This window comes from Triturus cristatus, chromosome 7, assembly GCF_964204655.1.
Source record: "Triturus cristatus chromosome 7, aTriCri1.1, whole genome shotgun sequence".
Taxonomy (NCBI): Eukaryota; Metazoa; Chordata; class Amphibia; order Caudata; family Salamandridae; genus Triturus; species Triturus cristatus.
Window position 1 is genome coordinate 1,738,067,279 of NC_140590.1, and position 20,073 is coordinate 1,738,087,351.

Consider the following 20,073-nt stretch of genomic DNA (forward strand, 5'->3'; position numbering starts at 1 on the left):
GCGGGGCAGAACTACACGGAAGGGGAGAGACGCGTGGGCGGAGAGGAGCATGTGAGAACGCGCTGCAGAGATGAAAGAAAAGGTTTGCAACCATATGGAGAGTGAGGGGGTGTGCAGCCTGGTGAGCTGAATGCGTGTGGCAACAGAGGGAGAGCGCGGCGCGCGCGCACCACAACATTTTCAGACCGCAACGTCCACGTGAACTTTGTTCATTTGTTAAATAAAGTTGAACAATATTTCTAATTTAAGCACAAAACACCTAGCACCAATCGACATTAACCGACGAAAAAAAAAAAATCTACTGATGCGTTTTAGAAACGCTTTGATCCTGTAACGTTTTTGTTTGTTAAAATTTAGAAAAGGCACCAACTGACATCATATGAACTAGGGGCAGTGTGTAAGAGGGCAGTGTGTGAGGGGGAATTGTATGAGGGCACAGTGTAAGTGTGTAAGGGCGCGGGCTGTGTGTGTGTGCGGGGTGTAGGGGTGCAGTGTGTGTGATCTAAAGTACTGTGAGTGGGTAATGTGTGAGAGCAGTGTATGTGGGGGCAGTGTCAAGGGGTCAGTGTGTGAGGAGGGGTCAGTGTATGTGGTTTGTGTGAGGAGGGATCAGTGTGTGTAGTCTGTGTGAGAGGGGGCAGTGTGTGTAGCCTGTGTGAGGGGGCAGTGTGTGTGGTCTGTGTGAGGGGGCAGTGTGTGTGGTCTCTGTGAGGGGGCAGTGTGTGTAGTCTGTGTGAGGGGGCAGTGTGTGTGGTCTGTGTGGAGGGGTAAGTGTGAGTGGTCTGTGTGGAGGGGTAAGTGTGAGTGGTATGCGTGAGGGGGCAGTGTTTGTGGTCTGTGTGAGAGGGGTGAAGTGTGAACTTTGTTCATTTGTTAAATAAAGTTAAACAAAAATTCTAATTTAAGCACAAAACACCAAGCACCAATAGACATTAACCGATGAATAAAACCAAAAATCTACTGATGCATTTTAGAAACGCTTTGATCCTGTAACGTTTGTGTTTTTGTTCAAATTTAGAAAAGGCACCTACTGACATCGTACAAACTAGGGGGCAGTGTGGAAGAGGGCAGTGTGTGAGGGGGAATTGTATGAGGGCACAGTGTGAGTGAGTAAGGGTGCGGGCTGTGTGTGTGTGCGGGGTGTTAGGGTGCAGTGTGTGTGACCTAAAGTACTGTGAGTGGGTAATGTGTGAGAGCAGTGTATGTGGGGGGCAGTGTGTGAGGAGGGGTGAGTGTGTGTGGTTTGTGTGAGAGGGGGCAGTGTGTGTAGTCTGTGTGAGGGGGCAGTGTGTGTAGTCTGTGTGAGGGGGCAGTGTGTGAGGTCTGTGTGAGGGGGCAGTGTGTGTGTGGTCTGTGTGAGGGGCAGTGTGTGTAGTCTGTGTGAGGGGACAGTGTGTGTGGTCTGTGTGGAGGGGTAAGTGTGAGTGGTCTGTGTGGAGGGGTAAGTGAGAGTGGTCTGTGTGAGGGGGTATTGTGTGTGGTCTGTGTGAGGGGGCAGTGTTGGTTAGTGACTTGTCAGTAAACTGTATTTCTATTTTCTTTAAAGGCTGTATTAGTATTGAAAAAAAGTACACAATCTGACACTGGCTCACGAAAATGACTGCAGTGCCTTAGAAGTAAACTGTATTCTTCTTTATTTGAGGGTGAGGGGGTGCAGAGTGTGAGGGGGATAATGTGTGTAGGGCAGTGTGCGAGTTGGCATTTTGTGGGGTCTAATGTGTGTAGGGTAGTATGTGAGGTGGCAGTTTGGGGGGTCTAATGTGTGTAGGGAAGTGTGTGAGGTGGCATTTTGTGTGGTCTAATGTGTGTAGGGCATTGTGTGAGGCAAAGCAGAATAAAAGGATACAAATGCTGTTTGTAGAGAGAGTGTTTTTTTGTTTGTTTTGCATGAGAATGTAAGCAGGAAACTCAGACAAAAGAATACGTGTTTGGATGCGTAAAGCAGAACACAGAGGCTGGAAAATATTGAAGACGAGGGCAGACAGCAAAACACAGAGAGGCGAGCCAGGATAAAAGTGCTGTTTGTGGAGAGAGTGATTTTTTTTCCGCATAAGAATGTAAGAAGGAAAGGAAACAATGAACGTGTTTGGGTGCGTAAAGTTAATTTAAAAAAAAACATTCAAAGTAAATAAATATAATAGACGCATGCAAAACTCATAAGCACAAGGTCAAGTAGTCAGTCGCACAAAGCCGAAAATCAGAAAAAGATGCAAGAAAGTAAAGGCGGAGGGGAACTACATGGAAGAGGAGAGACGTATAGGCGGATAGAAAAAAAAAACATTCAAAGTAAATAAATATAATCGACGCATGCAAAACTCATAGGCACGAGGTCAAGTAGTCAGTCACACAAAGCCTAAAAAAAAATGCGAGAAAGAGAAGGCGGGGCGGAACTACACGGAAGGGGAGAGAGGCGTGGGAAGAGAGGAGCCTGTGAGAACGCGCGGCAGAGATCAAAGAAAAGGCGTGCGACCATATGGAGAGTGAGGGGGTGTGCAGCCTGGTGAGCTGAATGTGTGTGGCAACAGAGGGAGAGCGCGGCGCACACACACGAAGTGTCTGGTAGAAAATGGAAGCTGTAAAAAATGTGCGTGGTTGTGGCAGTTGTCGACAATGCGCGTGATTGTGTTCACATGAACTGTACGCGATCCGCAGCTAGGTAGACTGTTCGGACTGCTTACTATAATCTCGCATATCCATCCCTGCGGGATAGAATAGGCAAGACCTAAAAAGAGGGGGACGTATGTTTGTCTGGAAATGTCAGATTTCAACTTGCTAGAAGGTTGTTGAGTGAGCAGCTCTGCTTTGCATCTTCCACACTCATCCACGATAGTTAAACTTTCTTATGTTTACCTTTTTTTCTCTCTTGACTCAACTTCTGCATCAGTCTGGAAGCTACATCATGAAAAACAACAAATAATCGCAAGGATTGAAGGGATGTATGACTTGAACAGAACATCAGGTAAACCTAACATTAGTTTCTTAAAAGTGTTTATTATTTATATTATTGTTTTTTTGTAAAGGAGTGCTGTTGATGTCTCTGTTTTCCTGAATTCAAAGCTTTGCTTTCATGAAGAATTTGTACTTGTGCTAACGTTAGGCAAACTAGGCCTCAAAAATCATCTTTGACTGTAACACTGCATTGAACCACATGACTGAACTTGCATTTCATGCCTTACTAGAATAAAAAAATCAACATGCCTTGCAGAGAGACCTCAACTTTCACAGACTGTTCTGAATAAATTGCATTTACTCAAGGCCAAATCTAGTTGTTTCTGGGAGAATTACATATTAAGTAACGTTTGCGGTTCCATGTGTAGGCGATTGCTCATGAGAAGCCCCATGTAGTAGAATTATGAGAAACCTGTCAACTGTATTCAATTGCAAAAGTGCTACTTTTGCGTTGTTCTGGTTGGTTCAGCTCCAAGTAACCATGTACTACTGTATTAAATGTAAGCAATCCTTTTTTTAGAACCCTATAAAAGTGTGTGACAATCGATTGAGCTCTCCACTACCTTACTTCGAGCTTACCATCACCTGCCGCCCATCCTCCCCTGCTGGCTCTCCCTAACCAACTCCTCTGACATCAACTCCCCCTGGCCTCCTCGCCCCTTGCTCCATGACCCAACAACCTGCTTACATAACTCACTTGAATCCAGACAGGATGAGATCACACAAACTTACATTAACTCAAAGCAGACTTACAAAGTCCTATTTGTATCACCTTAGAAACAACCAATAATCAGTGGCCTAATACGAATCTGAGGATTAATAGTCTCCTTCATAACCTATACAACATTTTTAGACTTGGCCTTTTTAGCGGGTTCACCCCCAGGCTTTTTGCTTTTTGTCCTCCTGTTTTTGACCTTGGTTTTGTTGGTTTTTTCGGACTCTGGGCACTTTACCACTGCTATTCACTGCTAAAATGCATATGCTCTCCCTATAAATTGTGTTTATGCATTGAAGTGCCCATGATTGGCTTATATGATTTACTTCTAAGTCCCTAGTAATGTGCACCTGTGTGCCCAGGGCTTGTAAATCAAATGCTACTTGTGGGCATGCAGCACTGATTGTGCCACCCACACCAGAAGCCTTGTAATGGGATTCTCAGTCCTGCCTCTGTGGTGTCTGCACACAGTTTTTAACTGCCATATCGACTTGGCAAGTGCATCCACTTGCCAGGCCCAAAGCTTCCCTTTTCTTACATGTAAGGCACCCATCAGGTAGGCCCAAGGTACCCCCATGGGCAGGGTGCAGTGTACATAAAAGGTAGCACATGTACTGTTGTGTTTTACATGTCCCGATAGTGAAATACAGTGTATTTCGTTTTTTACAGTTGAAAGGCTGTCTGTGCTGTAGGCTAGCATTGGAGCTGCACTTTAACACTTTACATATGTAACTATTCAGTTGGGACAAGATAGAGAAATGGAATTTAGGCTCTCTGAACTTAGAATTTAATAGCACACTTTTTAGTAAAGGTGGTTCTTAAATTGTGTGTTTGGAAATGCCACTTTTAGAAAGTGGTATACCTCTGACACCATTAATCACACGTTTTTTGTATCAGCTAGTCTATTTAATGACTGCGATTGGGAACATTTGTTTCATTTGCTTAAATCGTTTTGACAGTATAAACACTACTTCATCTCATATGGCACGTTATTATGTACAGTGACAGATATATACATTTATACAGTGACTTCGTGAAGTATCAAAAATACCATTGCAATGAATTTGAAAATACACAAAAAAAATTCGAGCAAAAACATAGCAATTCGAAAATGCCGGAAATGCGAGAGCAGCAGAGACCGTGAAATCAACGCCGCAGTCTCCAGCGATCTAAGCAGCAACTCGACATTGCAACAGAGAGAAACAAGTCTGAGCAAAAAACAAAAATCAACCATTTGAGCCGGCAGCCCATCAGCGGAACGGCAAGATAAAGACAAACAAGCCTTCACACATGTTCGAAGAGCTGAGACAAGTCCGAACCCCAACTATAGAACAGCCCTGAAGACGACCTCAGAACCAAGATATAGGTCCCCATTGTCAAAGGTCGAAACGCGTCGGCGAAAAAAGCAGAGATCAATAGCAGTAGTGGGGGAGAAGATTTTATAACAGTGCCCCTCTGAGCATACATATTAAAATAAATAAAGTATGCCCACACAAACTCTCTGAGCCTTGAAATTGACTCTGCCCAGGACCGCAACTATAGCCGGGACTACAGGAGCCAACCAGCCAAAAGTCCTTATAGATAATCTATATCGGACATACAACTAATGAAAAATTGATTTCCTGATTGTTTCATATGTAAAATTGATTTTTTTTGTGTATTTTCAAATTCATTGCAATGGTATTTTTGATACTTCACGAAGTCACTGTATAAATGTATATATCTGTCACTGTACATAATAACGTGCCATATGAGATGAAGTAGTGTTTATACTGTCAAAACGATTTAAGCAAATGAAACAAATGTTCCCAATCGCAGTCATTAAATAGACTAGCTGATACAAAAAACGTGTGATTAATGGTGTCAGAGGTATACCAATTATTGTTAAAATTTAGTCCAGATTCCAGCCTCTGTCATTCCATACTGAATCTCCCCCAACTTTTCATATCCACTTTTAGAAAGTGGGCATTTTCTCACTTAACCATCATGAGTGCCTCTGCCTGTTTGTGGATTAGGCGCTTGGTTTTGGAGTGACAGCTGCTGGGATGTGCATTCACGCCAGACAGTCTCAAGGGGGGGTTGAGGTGTGTCCTGCCTTTCCTGAGTGACTCTTAGGCAGGCCGAATAGACCTTTCTGCATTTAAAGTGGTGGGAGGAGCTTTCACCAACTCCTGTAGTGAAGCTGGACTAAAGAGGACAGACCTCGTTTCTATTGAACTCGGAGACTTTTTGCCTAAAATCTTCAAAATCTTCAAAAGGAAAAGTGGTATAAATCTTGGGTACTTGACCCCAGAACTTTTGGACTGAGGAACCTCCAAAGAAGAGGAGCTGGAGAAGCTGTGAGGAGGAACTACCACTTTGTTGCGTGCTTTGCTGTGTTGGCCTGCAGTGTATGCTTCAGTCTTGGGCAGTGAAAGGACTGGACAGAACTTTCTGCAACTTTTCTTCCAAAGTTTCTCCAAGGGCTTGAGGTAGAGCTTGCCCCCTGTTCAAGAAGTCTCAGGAACAGCAAAGACTTCACCATCCACTGGGTACCCATTTCTGGAATTGAGTGTTTCAGTTGATACAGAAGGAAAAGCAACTTGATGCCATCAACGACGCTGCTACCGGATCCGTGACCTGTTGGCACCGCAGAGAGTACGGCCCCTCTTAGTGCCGTAACTCTGGTCTCACCGCTGATGCCGACTGACGCTACCAACAGGCCGCTGCTTGCACCATGTCCTTAGGGCACTGTACTTTGTACGGGCTCGCTTCACATCGCTTCCCTGACATCCCTGATGCTCCACGCCAACATTGATGCCGCTGTCTGCACGGTGGACTGGGGGCACTGCTTGGAAGTTTCTTGATGCACTCCTCCATCTCACATTGAAGCATTGGCCTACCAATGCCATCAACTCCAGATTGTGTTCCTACGACAGCATTTTAGCAACAAGGCCGCTGCTTCCATCATGACTTGCCAGCACTACGACGAGCACCATCCAACTTCACACTGTAGCCCTGGTCTCACTGATGCTGCTACCGAGCTGCTGACTGCTCCATGACATGAAGGCACCTCACGCTGCACCGCTTTACTACGTCCCACAGCCCCGACGCCTGCCGACACCGGCACTTCTAGCTTCAACTTCACAGAGTTCGATCTGCACCATATGTGACTTACAGTGCCCAACGACTCCTGCACAGACCTCCTGAACTGACGCTATCCCTTCTTCTGAGTTCATCGCCGGGTCCACAACACCCTGCTTTTACAAGGTACTGTTTGCAGGTCTTCCTGGCGCCGTTGCCAGCCCATGATGCCACGGTCAGCCAGAACTGTTGGATTTGTTTGTTCATGATGCCGTGATAGACCTGGACGGAGCTATCGCCTTCAAGGAACTGTATTTTAAGGTTATTCTTGCAATATTTGTATTTGGATTACTGTATGCTGGATTTTTTTTATCGCTTTGTCTTGTTTTACACAGATAAATATGGGATATGTTTTTTTAAACTGGTGTGGTGTCCTTTTGTAGTGTTTTAATTGTATTACTGTGTGTTATGTGCAAGTCCTTTACACATTGCCTCAGAGTTAAGCCTGACGGCTCGGATGAGCAGGGGTTATTTTAGAAGTGCAATCCCCTTATCCTGACTAGAAGGAAGGGTCCCTACTTGGACAAGGTGCATAACTCTGCCAACTAGAGCCCCCACATTTCTAAAAGGGGACAATAATTTAATTAGAACATTAATATGTCTCAACTTTTCTTTTGGTTAACATCAAAAATATAGCTCATTCGAAGAATAGATATTAAAGATTAACTTTGCCTTTACCTAAAAATCCCAACCAACTGATGGCAGTGTTAATTCCTGGAAACATCCACACAATGCTCAGCTTTCTGATTGGGAAAGTAACCTCAGAATGTCCAAAATAGATGCAAGGAGTGATTAGTGAAAGGATGTAGAGGGTGGATCCGAGGGGTAAAACAAGGGAAGGTGGGTAGTGTCTGGGAGAAGAGGACTTGGGTATTTATGTAGAGGTAGCGTTAGGCTGCGATTCTAGCAGAAAAACGTTTATTACGGGGTGACGTGAAAAGTGAGACCTTTGCTGTTATGAGCAACATTGAATAAGCCATAGTGGTGTAAACACCATCAAATTCATGTGTTTTGAATTTGTAGATACCCCTGACGAAGGGCCGAAAAAGGCCCAAAATGCATTGGGTATTTAAGATCAACGATTGTGGATAACTTATGCACACTTTCGTGCTCCAGAATAAGGCCTGCATGGGCATTTCTGCAGCATTAAGATTATAGTGAAGATGTAAGCGCCTCATGTGCCATGAGGAAAAGCAATGAAAAATGACAAACCTTGGATAAAAATGAGAAAAATAAAAATTTGTGAAACATGGTGAATTTTGTGGCATCTCTGTTATGCAAGGAAGATTAAGCTGTGCATCTGGATTTGGGTTGTCGTTCTGCTCCATGGTTTCGAAATAGAAGCTTGCCATCAGAGATGGTGCAGACCTCGTAAAATCCTTTTCATAAACAACTTACAGATTTATTGAAACGTACTGCTTCACCTCAAAAATCAATATAGATACAAAAACAATGTAGCAGTGTATCTGTAAAAACAGAAATGTTATTTACTTTAAATTGCATTAAATGTCGATGGAAATGTTTGCACAGGAAAAAAACACAATGTACTGGTTTTCGTTGTTTATGGTTACGTTGAAATGTCTGATATCCAATGGCTTCATCAATCCAAGCCTTCAAGAAATATTATTTCTTTATTTTATTTTGGCATTTTAGGTAGGACCGAGCAAGCCTATTCTCTAGGCAGAGATGTTATTTTACACAAATATGGGCGGTGAGCTTCAACCCAGATATTTTACTAATCACAAAAGGGCTCTAATGAATGAGGTTCACCTGTCCCAAATATAGGAAAAAGTGCTAATGTAATAATTGTACATGATGCAGTTTCATGAAAGTCCTTTAGGGCCACAAGCATTTGGGCACATTTTTAGTGTGTATTTACAGGGCCATTTCATATCATAGAATCATCCAGAGAAACCTATGCAGGCCCTACTCCAAAAGCCACGTCACAGTGAAAGTACACCTGCAGAGAATATATATATTACCTACTGGCGGCCGCCAGTAGGTAGTTATAGTTTGGAGCTTGTTTCTATACAAAAAGTGTTTTTTCTTTGGCGCCTGTTGACGAATCTTTGCAAAATTTTCAAAACTAATAGGGTGCTCCGGTCAGTTCCTGTCTTGAAAGTTTTTGGGTGATTTGTCAAGTTGGGGCCGAGAAAGAAGGGTGGTCCCAAAACTCGTTTTCTCCATGTTAATTTCCATAGGAAACTTTAGGCGCGGCTACAGCCCGAACTGCTGAACGGAATTACACCAAATTTGGCAGAGAGGTTGCTCTTTTTCCAGAGTGCACTCTGCTTTAAATGGTGTAAATCCGTTCAGTAGTTCCTGAGAAATTAAAAAATAAAAGATTATATATCTGGTGACCCCGGTGGATCCCTGAACCCTCCCGATCACAAGCTTGTCTCCGATTGGCTGCCAACACTTCAAACCAAGAAGTGTTGGCAGCCATCTTGTGACTCTGTAGAACCGAGTCACGAGAAAAAAGGTGACAAAACAAGATAAGGGGGCAGGGTAGAAACACCCTGACCCCCTAGGCCTGCTTAGGGGGTCCCACAGGGACACCCAGGGCCAAAAAAAGCATTTTTTTTGTTCATGCGGTATTCGCTTATGGTGTGCAAATCCAGCTTAAAAAATAATAATAAGCCCCCAGGTGGGCCAGTTACCTGGGGCAATGAGGAACATATATGCAGGGGCTCATGCAGCCCAGGGGACTGCCATATCCCCGGCATGATTAATAAGATGCGGGGTGTATGCCCCCCCCCCCGCAGCCCCGGGGACTGCCACCTTCCCAAGGCTTTAATTGTTATGTCCGGGTTGGCCTCACGGGCCCCCCTATCCCCTTGGACCGCCACCTCCCTGGGGCTTAAATTTGTAGAAAAAGTGGCTAGGGGGCTCCTGCCCCTCCACACACTGCCCCGAGGACCACCACCTCCCTGAGGCAAACTTAAATTAAGGGCGGGGGTATATTGTGGACCCCCAGCCCTGGGGACCACCACCCCCCCGGGGGCTTTAATCATGAAGAGAGGGGGGCCGCTCTGCTTTTGCTTGGCTTTTGGGCAAATGGAGCTGCATGTCAGCAGCTCCCTTCGCCCAAAATCAATGCCGGCTCACGTGGTCTCTAATGTTGAGGCCAAGCCCAGGGGGATGGGGTCCCCGGGGCTAAAGGTGGCCCACGGAAGGGGGGGCCACGCGGCGTCCCTCCTGTATTTAATTTCTTTTTTATTAAAAGGTAAAAATGAGGCTAAGCCTGGGGGATGGGGTCTCTGGGGCCAATAACGGCCTCAGAAGGGGGCCCCGTGGCCCCCTCCTTTTATTGCTAATGACAAAATAAATTATAAACATATGTGGCCATGCCCCGGTGGATCGAGTCCCCTGGGCCAAAATCGGCCTCTGGAGGTGGACCGCAGCCCCCTTCCCAAAAATAAAATGTCTCAGGCCCTGAGGGAAGGGGTCCCCAGGGCCCACAAAATACTAAGAGGGTGGGGCCACACAGCCCACCTTCTTACAATAATAGAAAACAGAAGCTGGCATCTCACCAGATGCCTCACCCCCTCCCTGCACCACTCTGCAAACGCGCCTCCTGTCACATTCTGGGTTGGGGGATTAGGTCCCCTAGAATATTGAGGGTCCTTAGGGGCCAAATAGCCCACCAGGTACCTCCAGCAAGCCCCACAAGGCTAGATTGCTGAGACTGAGCCAAGGCCACTCCCCCTTTTTATACCACTCTGCAAACGTGCCTCTTGGTGCATTGCTGGTGGGGCGATGAGGTCCTCTTGTGTTCAGAGGACCTCAGGACTAAAGTGGACTTCATTCCCCGAGCAGCAGTGTGCCAGGTGGTGCGTTTGTAGAGTGGTGGAGAAAGGGGGCATGGCCTGTGTCCAGTCTCAGCAATCCAGCTGTGTGAGGCTTGATGGAGGTACCTGGTGGTCTATCTGGGAATTATTTGTGGTGTCAGGTAGGCTAGTCAGCCCCTAACGACCCCAAGCAGCAAAGGGGAATTTAATCACCATCCAAGAGCATGCCACGGACCGCGTTGCAGACTGGTGGGCAAAGGGGACGTGGCCTGCTTTGAAAACTTAGCAAACCTGCTGTATGGGACTTACTGGAGGTAGTAAGAGGCCAACTACCTCTCCTGTTACCTCCAGTAAGTCCCACACAGTGGTATTGCTAAGAGATCTTCGAAGGCCACGCCCCCTCTCTCCACCACTCTGCAAATGCGCCTCCTGACACACTACGGGCTGGGGGATGAAGTCCACTTTACTCCAAAGGAACTTTGGGGGCCAAGTAGCCCTCCTGGTACCTCTTGTAAGTCCAACACAGCGGAACTGCTGATCGCTGGTTGGAGGCCCAGCCCCCTTTCTGCACCACTCTGCAAATGTGACTACTATGTTATAATTATAAATTAGCATTTAAAAAACCTTAGAAATTCATTGAAAAAACCATAGGTTTCAGAGACGTTATAGTTAGTAATTAGCATTTAAAAATCCTTAGAAATTCACTGAAAAAACTACAGGTTTCAGGGACGTTTTAGTTAGTCTGACATTTCACTCATACAAAACCAAAGAAATTCGGCCATTATACTTAGTTGAGCTAACTATAACTCGTGCCCGCACAATGCACTGCCGATGACGTCACATATTACATCACTCATGACCTGGTCAGTGACATCACTGTTGACATCACTGATGACATCTCAAATGACATAACAGATTACATCATGCACTTAATATCTGAAGCACCTCCTCACATCCAATATACCCCTTTCATACACCTACTCTAAAATACAGACTACCATTCTCAAAACCATAGACACACCAATACCAGTTAGTACATACCCAATCACTGATTCATAGGTCTACACACACTTCCACTCACTAACCCATAGTCACTCATACACGCAGTCACTCATCAATACAGCCACTATTATATGCACTCATACACCCATACAGACACTCACACTCCACCACTCACCCATAGTTACTTACTCACCTATTCGGTCACCCAAAGAATGAATAACAATACCTTTTACTCACCTATACAGTTATACACACACCACCTCACTTATTTATACAGATACTAACACATACCTACTCTCTTCTACAATCACTGACACAAGCACACACTCATCCATACAGCCACTCACAATCACTCACTCTCACATATAGTCAGTTATATACTCCAACACTCACATATATGTAGTTACTTACACATACACCACTGAGACATCCATTCGCTCACAAACACAGCCATACACACACTTACTCACCCATACAGTCCCTCGCAGATGCACTCATGAACCCATACACCCACTGAATTACCCACTCACACATCCATGCAGGGAGTTACACCCCCCACCCACTCACACAGACACTTAGGGACCCATACAGGTACTCAGATAACCAATCATTAACCTATATAGACACTCATGTAGCTACTCACCAACCCATGTAGCCACTTACACACCAACTGACAGACTGATACAGACATTCACACAGATTAGTTACTCACCAATGCATTCACCCAGACACGTATAATCACTCACGTATACAGTTAGTCACACACTGACTGAATTATCATATATATATATCACATTCTTAAACTTTTTAGAAACACTCCCAGTGACTCGATGATGTCATAAGTGATGTCATCAGAAATGTCAATTGAGATGTCATCAGTGATGTCACTGACCATGCAGGGGCGCATAGTTAGCTAAACTAACTATAACGGCCAAATTTCTCTTGTTTTGTACGAGTGAAATGTCAGACTAACTATAATGTCCCTCAAATCTGTGTTTTTTTTAAATATATATATATATATATATATATACACATACACACACATATATATATATATATATATACACATATACACACACAAATACAAATGAGGGCAGTATTTTGCTTGATTTAGGCACCATATTATATATGCAACACATTAGCAAAAAGGCCCATGGGGATGCACTAACTGCGCAACCTGGATGAAATGGTGCACTGACAGTGCGTTCCCACATCCCCAATGTGTTCTTGAGTTGGACATAAATAGTACCAGGAAATATGCAGGGATTCCCTGACAGGGCTGATGCTGTTATGCTGTTGCCCACCCCCTTTAAAAGGAAGCGTCGGATGCTGATGCTGAGACAGTGTGGGAGGAGCCCCGAGGCTGTGCCAATTCAGCTACAAACACACTCCGCCCTTGCATCTGAGGAAGCCCCTGACTCATGTAGAGGGTGGTTGCAGTCTTTGATGGCACCCACCCTCATAGGGATCCAGAGAAGCACATTCGAGGTCACAGAGGTCACCTGCGTAGAAACAGTGAAAAGCTGCGACATAGTGCGTTCCCACAACACATTAACAAACCACCCCCTTTTGTAATTGGGTCCCGATGGGGCACAAGACAAAAACCACTTCTCTCCAACCATAAACAGGCATAAATGTTAGGTGGGACTTCAAAAATTGTGAGAGGCCGCACATAACATAATTATCATTTATAGTATGGATAGGATTTTGCTCAAAAGTTCTTTCCAAAACGTCTAAATAGATGCCAACACACGTCTGTACCAAGGAATGAATTTTGAGAAGATTTCATTGTCTTGAAAGTTCAATTTAAAACACAGTACAAGTAAAGAAAGTCTGCACATGATAAAAAAAATCATATAATGATCACTTCCATATTTTATTCATTGACTTAGAGACTGGTTTCTACTTATATAATGAAACCTTAACAAAATTACCAGAACTCTAATGCTCTATCCTTAGTTGTTTTTGTGTATATATATTTAAATTCCTAAATCAGGAAGGGATGGTCTTCTTCAGGGTCAAAGTCAAATATTTTATTTAACTCCCACTGGTCTGCTTGTTTCAGCTACATTAGCCTTTTGTGTTGTTTTACTCTCTAGTAATCTAAAATATTTCCTCATTGAGAGCTCAGAGGGTTACTAAGGGACCAAAATATGTCTAATGTTGTCAAGGGTCATGAACATTCTTCATAAAGGTTTCCACGCTATATTTTCTAATACTACACAAACTTTGATTGGCCTTGCCGCAACACTTGCAAATGAAGGACACGTATGACTTGTTTATTTCTTTCTATCTTGAAATCTCTAGTTCAATATTGGAGTAATAAAGACCAATCCCTGATACAAGACACACCTCTGGCTGAACATTGACCGTTAATATCTGTGCTACGTTTTGTGACTTACTTTACATTAAACAGATTTTACACCTCCTATAGGATTAAGCCTTGGCTTCTTGACCATGGTCAACAGCGTTGAAGTCCAGGAAACTGAAGGTGTCTTGGTTTAGGATGGTGGACTTATGTAGTCAAGGGTCTGTGAGTGTCAGGAAGACCTGCAGGCCCTCAACAGGGTCTGCCATGAACCCCTTGTTGTCCTCAGGACCTGGAGAAAGATTTATGCACTGCTCTCGACTGAATGATCAGTTTTCTACTTGAAGTCTTGATTGTTAAAGTACAGTATACAACTTCCAACAATGACAGTGTGGTAGGTAGCTATGTCTTAATGTAGTCTTATTAAAAAGTGCCATATGTACAAAAAATTAGAAAGGAGAAAATCCACATATGTCCACAGCATAGTTTTCACCGGAAAATTAAAAATGTCAAAAGGTATTTAGATTAAATTTAGATGAGCATGTCCTTTTATATTTTTGCTTGTTTGAGTTTCATTTACCAGCTTTAACTGATGTGGACACTGGTCTTAGAACAACAGAAGTAGCCATGCAATGAAAAAACATGTTGTGACCAAATTCCCTCATCAGGGAATAGTAAATGTACCTTAAACTGGGAATTTTTCTGAAAAGTAAATTCATTTTTTCACCAATATCCATCAAATTCATACTAACCTGTCTTTCCATGCCATCTATCAGCAGAATCCGAACATGCTTTATGCCCATCAGACTGGCGTCAACACGGTGGAACCTGCTATTTATTCTCAAATATCACCGACATAAGAACATGGAACGAGAGCCATGAACATTGCTCCTCCCTGGACTCCCGCCTGCTAGTAATACGTGACCAGGAAGAGCTGGTAAGGCATTAGTGATCCTGGACAATGCAGAACTGGGAAGGTGCAGTGATACCGAGCAAAGCATTGCTGGCGAGGCATGATGCAAGGCCAGGCAAAGCTTACGGGTTCAGCATAACAGGAACGGGTGGAGCTGGTAAGGCGTCTGCGTGTTTGTATGTGAGTTTAGGTAGAGCATAGCTGTAAAACAACTGAGTACAAAGTAGGAGCAAGAAAAACCTGCTTACAATTGGGAAGTTCTTTTTGGTGGTGCCAAGTAGACTAGCAATAGGTGTTGTTACTTCTCCAAGAGGTGTTTTTTGACATGGAGGGTTTCCCTCTCTTCCTGAGGTGGAGTAGTGAGGGCGTTTGCCTGGGTTGTGTTAGGGTGGATTTCACAATCCTTGGCACATTGTAGTAGAAGACATGTTTAGTGGTGTTTCCCTTCTTGCATTTCTTTCTTTCAAGCCTTGAGATGTTGTGGCTGTGTGTTGGATTTGGCACCGGTGGTCCTGATCTTGTCTGCTGGGTGGGGTGGTGTGCCGGAGGGGGCAGCCTTTATGATGAAGCAGATCCTGAAAGTTATCATGCTTGCAAGGAAATGTAATGGAGCTTCTAGGGTGTGGGGTGATCGGGTTATGCTTTTTTGCCCTTTCTGTGTTTCTTCTGTGTGGAGGTTGCTGTCGAGAGCTGATAGAGCATCGCAGTTGGGATCAAGTGTGCATTGGGATTACCATCACCTGATGGTTCAGATGCGTCATCCACGTCAAGAGTTGATTTTCTTCCACTGTCATAGGACGAACACATCTTCAGGATGTCCGAGGAAAACAAAGTTCTTTTTTTACTGTACAGATTACTTCGCTGGATATTATCACAACTTTCATTTGTTACAAAGATGCAAAGCATGTTAGCTCGTATTGACATATCATGAAATTAAAGCTGATTTGGGATTAGATAAAAAAACCTCCCAACGTAGTAAAGCTTGAATTTTATATTCTAACACATAATGGACCATTGCACTTTGTTTCTCATCCTCCATTCTCACAGGTATGTTATATGATATTTAAATGTGTTAAGGGATTACATGCGTTTTGCAAATTTGTGATATGTAATTTTTTCTAGAGTGTTTTCCAAAATGTGTATATTGTTGTTTTTTAGGTACCCAGTTGCGAAGGAAGGTGTTGATATGCACACATGTATTATTATATTATTGTAACATGATTTATTTTGTTCTTGACTTCAGCTGAGGTCTATATAAACTATTAGTCAAGTGTAAAGCTTTGAAGTAAAGCTTATCCTAAGCCAGAGCTCTCAAACTGTCCCGTATCAAGCTGGTGTAGCTTGGATTTTATGTTTTTAATACAAAGAAAATGGCAGCTCTTAGTCAGGAACTTGTGTCTGACAGCTGGGGTTCACGGGCAATGAGAGAGCTCTAATGTTCCCCGAGTTCCTCATGTATAAACCAGATTAGCTTATTTTTTATTTTGTCCCTTTTCTGGGTTTTCTTCAGCAAACTACATTTTGCTGCATAGGCTTGTTGGCCTTTCTTATAATGTGTTTCAGAATAAATCAAGTCTATTGGTTTAAAAAGCCACCCATGGCTGGGGGAGCGTTTCATGACAAGGGCCAGTTGGCAAATATTCTATTATTCCATTTTACAAAATACTTTGCAGGAGAGGACTCATCAGGAGACGCTCCCCAGACCTCTTCACTCTCCTAGAAAGATAAATTGGGTTTTGAATATCTATATGCATTTGTTTTGCTATTCTACAAAAAGAAAAACATTTTTTTTAAAGTATTTTGTGCTCACTGGATGAATGAATTATCATTATGCATTTATCTCTCATTTTCACTCAGCATCATGGCTGCCAACATTCCACTGTTCAATGTTTATATGCACTGACCTGATGAAGGCCCAGAGCTGAAACACGCACGCATCAGTCGCTAGTTTCGGCTTTGGAAATGGGTGTCATAATGGGGGGTTTGTGGGCTTGTGCTGATGCATCCATTCCAGAGAACTGGTGTGTGGGCCAGTAAATCTGCTCAGGAATTCCAACCCCACTTGCCACCGCAGAGCTTGCGGTGATAGGACGTGTCACTGGCCGTGTCAATCCTGCTGCATTGCTTGTCAGGACACATCACACAAGCACTGATGAAAGGTCTGCATTGTTTGGACTCACATGGCTCTGAAAGTTCTGCACTGTGGGAGTAGAGCGTGCCAGTGGTGCGCTCCATAGGGTTCCATGTTGCCTGGCCTACATGCCAAAGGTGATCATTGAAAAACTCACAACATGCCACCTTATTCTTCCCAGCATTGCTGAAGGAGAGAGGCCCCACTCTTGCAAGTGTATATACGGTGTGCGTGCTGCAGCCCTGAAGTCTCATCTGTGGAGACCTCATACAACAGGAGATCCAACAGCTACTCCCTTTTAAATACATTGCTGGGTTGGATGAAGCACCAGCTTACAAGGCCTCACACTCAAAGCTCTGAGGAGCCCAGACACTGTGAAAGAATGAGGACAGGAAAAAAAGCCAAAAAGCAACCCTCAAATTGCCCCAGTGAAAGCCAAAGATGTTGGTTAACGCAAGGCCTGCCTCTCGCCCACTCATCACAGAGTGCTGATGGAGCAGTCTTTTGGCTCAAAGGAGAACACCGCCTACTGCATCTTCCACCTCACCACAGGACCCTCTGTGCTTCTGAGAATTCCCCCCATTGGCAAGGGAGCGGCTGACAAGACCGAGCCAGAGTACAGAGCAGACCCTTGCCTTCTCGCAGAAAGCTGTGAGGAAGATCCAATGCCTAAACAAGTAGGTTGGAGAAGAGGTACAAGGAACAACCAAAAAAAGAAACAAAAAATAGAATGAGAGGAAAAAGGGAGCAGTAAACAAACTAATGATTGCCCAACAAACCTGTTAGACATCAGCAAAATCCTTGGTGATGCATTTAAACCACATCTCCTTTAAATGACAATCGGAGGGATCGATGCTGCTTCACCACCGTTAGCAGAGACGTGCTCCCCTTCCGCTTCCCAATACCAGTGGTGATGTGTTGGACGTTTCCCTGCCAGAAGACTGGAAAATGGTGGCAAGGTAGAGAATTTATAAGATGGATTTCCCTTAAAGATATTTTAAAAGACATAGGGGAAACGGGACCATTAGGAAATTAAATGTTAAGGGTCCTGTTTACGCTTGGGAATACAAAAAAGTGATGGGGGAAATGCTTGATTTAATCTCAGCCACTGGTAATAATTCTAGGATGCATTCCAATCCCTCATTCTTTTACCTACCATGCCACCTCAGACAGGAACCTGTCATTTTGAAATCAGCCTTGATCCTACTCCAAGAGGAACAGGCATACCCAAAACTGCCAGGCCAAACCTTCTCTCACTTGGAACACAAGCACCCCAAGGCTGGTTTCATCCTAGTTGGGGCTTTTCAGTTAGCTGCAGCTTGGCTCCAGAGGCACAGTAAGCATGGTAGCAACACCTCGGGCGTTGCACTGAGGAATAGAACAAATTATGATTGGGTGCCACTGGTAATTACACAGGCCGCATCATTGTATCTCCTTTTCTTGCACACCATGCCACCTCAGATTAGATGCAGGCAAATGCAAATCAGCCTTAATCCTGCTCCAATAGAAACAGTCCATCCCAAACTGCCAGGCCATGCCCTCTGAATTGGAACATAACCAAACCAAGGCAGGTTTTACCCCAGTTGGGGAACTTCCGTTTGGTGCAGCTTGGCTCCAGTGGACAAGTGAACACAGAACCCATGTCTGGGCATACCTGCCACACTTAGGGTGTCACATTGAGAGGTACAGTGATGGCTGCAATACATCACATCCATCACTTTATTCTAATACATTTTCCCTCTGGTGAGGTGGCAGGAACTTTAAGGTTTTGCCACCACTATTAGTTAACTTGGATGGATTCTGGACATTAGACGGCTGTGAATATGAGTATCTGCCTTTAAAACCACACCTGCTCCAAAGGGGCACATCTTGTGTTTATGCCAGGATTTGCTGTTTGGTGGAGGGTGTAAGTCAGGCCCTTTTTCCTCAGATGAAAACTTGTGCTTGTGTCATAAATATAGAAAACAATATGACCCCTGTTTGCAAGCACGTGTCCTCTTTTTATTTTTGTGCAGGACTGGATTTCCAATGTGACCACAATCAAGAACTACGCCTGGATTGGACTTTTCAACGCACCCCCAGGATGGCGCTGGACCTGGGTGAACGGAACCGCTCTGAACCCCAAGCTGTAAGTTCCTGACCTCCTGGACCTACATTGGGGGGCCTGGTAGGGATCAGTAATGTAAACAAAGTGAAATAACAAAATGATATGAACTGGGGATATTCAGGTAACCCTAGGAACATTCATAGTGAGACATGTACTAAAAATTGGGAGGACTGGGGCAAGTGAATGCATCCACGTATACTTCTATGCAGTAAGGTGGTCCATCTCACCACAGGTGCTCTGTCTGACCTTTTCCCTTCTCTACTCACACAGGGAATGGGTAAAAGATTCCGATGAAGATACCTGTGGAGTGATGAAAGGGAAGTTGATTGACTCCGAGAGTTGTTCCAGGAGGCTAAACTGGGTCTGTCAGAACGAAATGCAGTTGTGTTCCAAGTCCCCATGGACAACAGCCATCGGTGATTGACCCGGAAGTCCTTAAGATGGACGCTCCCACAGTACCACTTTCAGAAAAGCCTTGCATCCGTGCAGTAATCAGAGCCTTGTCCTGGGATGTGGCCCTGGTCCGACACACCCCTGAGTGATGGCCAGCGAAAGACCGCCCGCCTCATCCTTCAGCGAAAGGAAAAATAGTTGGATTTAAGGAAATCAATATTACCATTCACAAAATTCAGCAAATTTATCCTCTCTGTCCCAACTTTCCTATTTTTTTAACCTCTTATTTTTTTCACTAAGGAAAAAAACAGATCGTAGAAATAAAGTTGTTTCCTCACATAAGTCGTGTAAAAAAGACATTAGATTTTCTGAGAAATGTGAAACAAGGATCTTATCTTTTGTGCATGCCATAGCAACAATCTATTGCATGGTAAGACTTATGCACGGATTCCTGGCTATGAAAACTTTCAGGAACTGAATAAATAAGTGCATTTGTTACATATGACACTTTGCTCAAGATGTGGACACTGAAAAATGAACACTTCAAAGCAAGAGTTTTTAAGTAAGATTTTTAACACTAATCTAACAAAATATGGCCGCTTACGTCTGATGTGACGGTTGTGCCTGTGTGATAGAGCTAA

At 44.1% G+C, this 20,073-nt stretch overlaps 1 protein-coding gene across 1 annotated transcript in view; it reads left to right on the plus strand.

The window, feature by feature from the left end:
• Positions 1-19,774, plus strand: part of LOC146812950 (killer cell lectin-like receptor subfamily F member 2) — a 94,771-nt gene extending 74,997 nt beyond the window's left edge. The window contains exons 3-6 of the mRNA XM_085619988.1: positions 2,885-2,959; positions 14,665-14,825; positions 18,948-19,060; positions 19,310-19,774. Of these exons, the coding sequence (XP_085476114.1) occupies positions 2,885-2,959; positions 14,665-14,825; positions 18,948-19,060; positions 19,310-19,463 (503 nt within the window). The 3' untranslated portion in view covers positions 19,464-19,774. The remainder of the gene's footprint in view (positions 1-2,884; positions 2,960-14,664; positions 14,826-18,947; positions 19,061-19,309) is intronic.
• The last annotated feature ends 299 nt before the right edge of the window (positions 19,775-20,073 follow it).